Source organism: Carlito syrichta, unplaced genomic scaffold (genome assembly GCF_000164805.1).
Source record: "Carlito syrichta isolate Samal-C Ts95f unplaced genomic scaffold, Tarsius_syrichta-2.0.1 Scaffold313978, whole genome shotgun sequence".
In the NCBI taxonomy this organism is placed as follows: domain Eukaryota; kingdom Metazoa; phylum Chordata; class Mammalia; order Primates; family Tarsiidae; genus Carlito; species Carlito syrichta.
In genome coordinates, this window is record NW_007258074.1 from 864,192 (window position 1) to 870,199 (window position 6,008).

Sequence of the window (6,008 nt, forward strand, 5' to 3'; positions counted from 1 at the left end):
GACTCAGGCAATCCACTCACCTCAGCCTCCCAAAGGCACGGGATTACAGGCTGAGCCACTGAGCCTGGCTTATATTCTTACTTTTTAAACTCAAAATAAAATAACTTATTTCAAGAATTCTCTGCTGGGAACAGTGGCTCAAGCCTGTAATCCCAACACTTTGGGAGGCCAAAGCGAGAGGATTGCCTGAGCTCAGGGTTCTAGACTAGTCTGGTGAGATATCATCTCTATGATAAATCAAAAAATTAGATGGGCGTGGCAGTGTGTGCCTATAGTTCCAGCTATTTGGAAGGCTGAGGCAGAAGGATATCCTGAACCCAGCAGGTCGATGCTGGGGTTGCTATGAGTATGCCACTGCACTCCAGCCTGGGTGACAGAGAGAGACTACAGCTCAAAAAAGAAAGAAAAAAAAAAAGAATTATCTTTGCTTCTTCAGATCATATCACACTATCCACTCAGATTTTCAAGCAAGAAAATAATTGTCTTAAAACTCAAATCATAAGCCGGGCTCGGTGGCTTAGCCTGTAATCCCGCACCTTTAGGAGGCTGAGGTGAGTGGACTGCCTGAGCTCGCGGTTTCGAGACCCGCCTGGGCAGCGAGACCTCATCTCTACAATAAATCAAAAAATTAGCTGGGAGCGGTAGCACGCGCCTGTAATTCCGGCTACTCGAAAGGCTGAGGCGGAAGGATCGCGGAATCCAGCAGGTCGAGGTTGTGGTGGCCAGGAGTGGCCACTGCACTCCAGTCTGGGCAACAGAGTGAGACTCCAACTCAAAAAAAAAAAAAACTCAAATCACACCAGGCTTGGTGGCTCAGCCTGTAATCTCAGAGCTTTGGGAGGCTGAGGCGAGTGGATTGCCTGAGCCCATAGGTTCGAGACCAGCCTGGGCAACTTGGTGAGACATCGTCTCTACAATAAATCAAAAAATTAAGCAGGGTATGGTAGCGCACGCCTGTAGTTCCGGCTACTTGGAAGGCTGAGGCGGAAGGATTGCCAGAGCCCAGGGAGCCGATGTCAGGGTGGAGGTGCGTGTGCCACTGCACTTCAGCCTGGCCAACGGAGTAAGACTACAATTCAAAAACAAAACAAAACAAAAACTCAAATCATAAAATCCAATTCTTAAATACTGGGCAAACTTGAATTAGATGGCAGTGAGAATTTATTAAGGGAGGCAGCTCAGGACAGCAGCTGGTTTCACCCACAATTTACAAGGTACTCAGCAGGTAAAATATGCTCCCAAGCTTGGGGACCACTCTCAATTCTGTGTGCTCCAACAACCCTGCTGTTCCATTCTCACAGGATGGAAACTCTCTATTCTGTAGCATCTCAGTTCTGATCAGTGAGCAACCTCACCTGGAGTCAGTTTAATGTTCTGACTTTTGATATCTTTTTTTCTCCTACTTTTTGTGTGTGTGTATGTATGTGTGTTGGAGTTTCACTCTTGTTGCCCAGGCTGGAGTGCAGTGGCATGCTCACAGTCACTGCAGCCTCGACCTGCTGGGCTTAGGTGATCCTTCCACCTCAGCCTTCTAAGTAGCTGGAACTATAGACGCATGCCACCACACCTGGCTAGTGTTTTGTGTGTGAGCCACCAAGTGGCTCAGGGTGGTCTCGAACCCCCAGGCTCAGGTAATCCTCTTGCCTCGGCCTCCCAAAGTGCTGGGATTACAGGCTGACTCACCACCCCCAGCCTCCTGACAACACTTGTAACAGCAAATATGTAAAGTTTGCTGAACACCAACCTATTCTTCAACATGAACTAGTTGTTTAATATTCTGATAGACCTACTCAGAGTACTCAGAACAGTCAGCTAAACACTTTATTTAAATTTACCAGTTTGGCCGGGCTCGGTGGCTCAGTCTGTAATCCCCTGCTTTGGGAGGCCGAAATGAATGGATTGCCTGAGCCCACAGGTTTGAGACCCACCTGGGCAACTTGGCAAGACCTCATCTCTACAATAAATCAAAAAATTAGCCGGGTGTGGTAGCGCGCGCCTGTATTTCCAGCTACTTGGAAGGCTGAGGGGGAAGGATCGCCTGAGCCCAGCAGGTCGAGGCTGCAATGGTCGGGAGCGTGCCACTGCACTCCAGACTGGGCGACAGAGCAAGACTCCAACTCAAATAATAATAATAAATAACAACAATAATAAATAAATTTACCAGTTTACTATAAGGGATACAACTCATGAACAGCCCAGTGAAAGAGATGTAAAATGCAAGAGAAAGTGGCAGGAGAAGATTGGGTATGTAGATGATCCTGGTGAATAATCCCCCCTTTGCAACAGCAGCTTCCTGTAGAGAAACACTTTCCATTAAGACTTTGAAGATGCTCTCTCACAGATCACAAAGCCTGACACAGACTCTGCAAAGATTCATTTTTTGCCTCACAAGCAATTACATGAACATTTGGTCTTCAGTGATCAGAACAAAATATTTGTTAATAAAACGTTGCTTAAGTTTCTCTTTTCCCAGGCCCTTGAACTCTGACCCAATGCAGCAAGAGCCAACATGCATCCCTCTTTATGATCCTCCTAAGAACAGGCTGACTTCAGGGTGAAATATCTTCTGATCTGGGATCTGATTTTGCATTCTCCATCCTGGCCTCTCCTCCTAATTTCTTTCAAATCTTGTTTGTCTCTCCCTATGACAGGAAGTCCTTGTCTATCTAACCTTTGAGATACTCGAAGATGTGCTTGGTGCTATCCCTCTATGGCAATATTCCTTTAGAATAGTTATGTTTAACCTAAACTTAAACTTACTCTATTTGAGAATCTCTAGAAACAGCCCTAGGACAATAACAAGTATGTCCTCAGAAAATACATGGTACCCTCACTTCCATCACAACCCTAACCACATCTGCTGGGGAATCCCCAGCTTTCCAAGGCTCTGTAGCATCTAAACATAAAGGCTCCTTCCATGGCTAGTGTAAAAGACTGGGGTGGACCGGATGCAGTGGCTCACACCTATATCAGCACTTTGGGAAGTGGAGGCGATAGGACTGCCTGAGTCCAGGGGTTCTAAACCAGTCTGGGCAACTTGGGTAGACCTCACCTCATCTCTACAATAAACTAAAAAATTAGCCAGGTATGGTGGCATGTACATGTAGTTTCAGCTACTTGGAAGGCTGAGGCAAATAGATATCCTGAGCCCAGTAGGTGAAGGCTACGGTGGTCATGAGTGTGCCACTGCACTCAAGCCTGGACAACAGAGTGAAACTCTGACACACGCAAAAAAGACTGGGGCACCTGCAGGGGAGCCTCCTCAATAAGAACTCACTGGGCCTTCCAAGACCTCCTTTTGCTGGATCAGGATAGACCTTTTTTGGAGTCTCTAGGTCTATATCTGTATCCCATTTAAGGTTATTTACTTAGTTTTCAACGAGAAAAATACTATAGGGTGTAGGGCTGGGGGCGGCGGGGGGAGAGGGAGAGAGGGAGAGAGAGAGAGAGAGAGACAGACAGACTAGACACTCCAACAGACATGGCCACCGTAGGGATCTTGGGTCACGCTCATGCAGTAGTAAAACACAGAACCAGTTGGGCACAGTGGCTCAAGCCTATAATCCCAGCACTTTGGGTGGCTGAGGTGAGAGGACTGCCTGAGCCCATGGGTTAGAGACCAGCCTGAGCAACTTGGTGAGACCTTGTCGCTATAATAAATTTAAAACAAAAAATTAGCTGGGCATGGTGGTGCATGCCTGTAGTTCCAGCAACTTGAAAGGCTGAAGCAGATGGATCACCTGAGCTCAACAGGTGGAGGCTGCGGTGGCCGTGAGCATGCCACTGCACTCCATCCTGGGCAACAGAGTGCAACTCCAACTCAAAAAACAAAAGAAAAAAATACAGAACCAAGAAAAGAAAGGATAACTGAGGACACCTCTCCCTGTAAAGGTTCCAAAGGCAAACCTCAACACGAAGACATTCTGGTAAGGCATGTGCCCAGGGAAGAAAAGGAGGAGAGACAGAGAGTTTTTTACAAGAGTGTCAAGTGATTATTCTCTGCAGTCCTCTCAGGTGAAATCTTCAGAAAGAAAAAAGAATTATTTTAAATAAAACCACCCAATGCTTTGTGGAACAAAAACAAAACAAACCAAAATACTGTGTTTTTTTGGAAACCAAATAACAGGTAAAATGTTGAAAATGTGATTTTGACAGAGGTATTTGGCAGCTGGGAATGTGGGAAAGGGATTGGAAATTCAGGATTTACTAGAGGTCCTAACACAGGTTGTGAAAACTGTGTGTATTTGAGTCCCTGGTTGTCACATATTTGAAAAATAGGTGAAGATCAGACATGGTGGCTCACACCTGTGATTCCAGCACTCTGGGAGGCCGAGGCAGAAGCATTATTTTAAGCCCAGGATTTCAAGACCAGCCTGGGCAACATGGCAAGACCTCGTCTCTACAAAAAAATAAAAAGGAAAAGGAAAATATAACTGGGTGTGCCACTCGGGAGGCTGAGGGAGAAGGATCGCCTGAGCCCAAGAGGTCAAGGCTGTGGTTAGCTGTGATGGTGCAGCTGTACTGCAGCCTGGAGTGAGCATGGAGCAAACAGAGTGAGACTCGGCCTCGAAAAGAAAAGGAAAAAGGAAAAAAACCTGTAGAGTGTTAAAATAGTTAAATAGCGAGAAATTAGACTGAAATAACTGTAGTACCCTGGCATTCTCCTAAGGAAACCTAACTAACTCAAATGAGTTTCCTGAAAATTACTAAGGATGAGAAAAACAAAAATTAGGCTTATCCAACCACGAATCGCCAATAAAGCGGATTCCATATTCAGGAACTATCCTCCTGGATAGACAAAATAAGACGACTACAGAACTGTAACCAACTAGTTTTTGAACGTGGTTTGTTTGCTTCATCCTGCGCCTTATAAAAAGCCTTTCCTTCAAGCCCTCTTTAACGTTTTAAAGGTGCCTCCGTTTAATTTTTAAAAGTAGAAAGAAGGTGGGGACCCACAGACTATAGTTTCTCCCACGCAGAAGCCGCGCACAGTAGATGCTCCCAGAGACCCTCTCGCCGCCCCGCACACGAGTGGGATTCTCCCGTCATCCCACACAATCTTGGAGACTCGGGGCTGCGGGCGCAGAGCGGCCCAGAGAGGGTTCCCGGCAAGGACCGGACAGGACCCCGGAAACAATATGAATAGGGAGGATCGCGCAAGGACGGGACAGGACCCCGGGGTCCTGCGCTAGAGGCTTCCGAGGGTCGAGCTCTAACTCCTGGGAGGCCTGGGTTCCGCCAGTTAGCTTCCGTCGGTTCCGCCACCCCTCCCCACTCGAGACGCCCGCCCCGCACTCACCATTTCCCGGCTTCGGGGTGTCCTGGCGTCCTCCTTACGGACCTGTAAGTCACAAGGCGACAGAGGCTGCGTCTGGTTCAACTGGGCCTCCTGGAGTAGAGGACACAAGGCAGTAGAGACTGGCCGAGCTCCAGCTGGCGCCGGGATCAAGGCCCAGATAGCGAAAGACGCCGCCTTCTCTCTCGAACGCCAGCCCCGCACTCACCATTTCCCGCTTCCAGGCATCCTGGGTCTTAACTGGGGTGTTCCCAGTACCTGCACATTACAGGGCAATAGAGGTTGCGGCAGAGAGACCTGGGCGTCCTGGAAACTAGGAGAAGGACCAGGGGAGACACCACCCCAGCTGGGAGGGTGTGCACAGAAACAAAGACGCGGCTAGATCCCGGAAGCCGCCCCTTCCTTTCCAGCTGCGCATCTGATTGGACAGTTCCCCAATTTAGCGCCTTTGATTGGACAGGGTTCTAGGTCCCGCCCCTTCAGGAGCTGAATGACAGCAGATGGAATCAGCCCTGAGCTTAAAGACGCCAGAGAGACAGGTTTTTGCCTGCACGCATCGCTGGTGGGGCTTACTCGCTGCACTGGGGCTTAGCGCCGCCTGGGGAATATTTGTATTTAACCTTGTACATAAGATTATGTCCATTTGTGAAATATATATACACAATATATAAAATGTTATTTACACATGGAAACAATATGAATATAATACTTA

The 6,008-nt window shown here is 47.8% G+C and overlaps 1 protein-coding gene across 1 annotated transcript in view; it reads right to left on the bottom strand.

The window, feature by feature from the left end:
- Positions 1-5,491, bottom strand: part of LOC110596760 (zinc finger protein 679-like) — an 8,025-nt gene extending 2,534 nt beyond the window's left edge. Inside the window, exon 1 of the mRNA XM_021718897.1 lies at positions 5,300-5,491. Coding sequence (XP_021574572.1) covers positions 5,300-5,302 — 3 coding nt within the window. The 5' untranslated portion in view covers positions 5,303-5,491. The remainder of the gene's footprint in view (positions 1-5,299) is intronic.
- Positions 5,492-6,008: the final 517 nt, after the last annotated feature.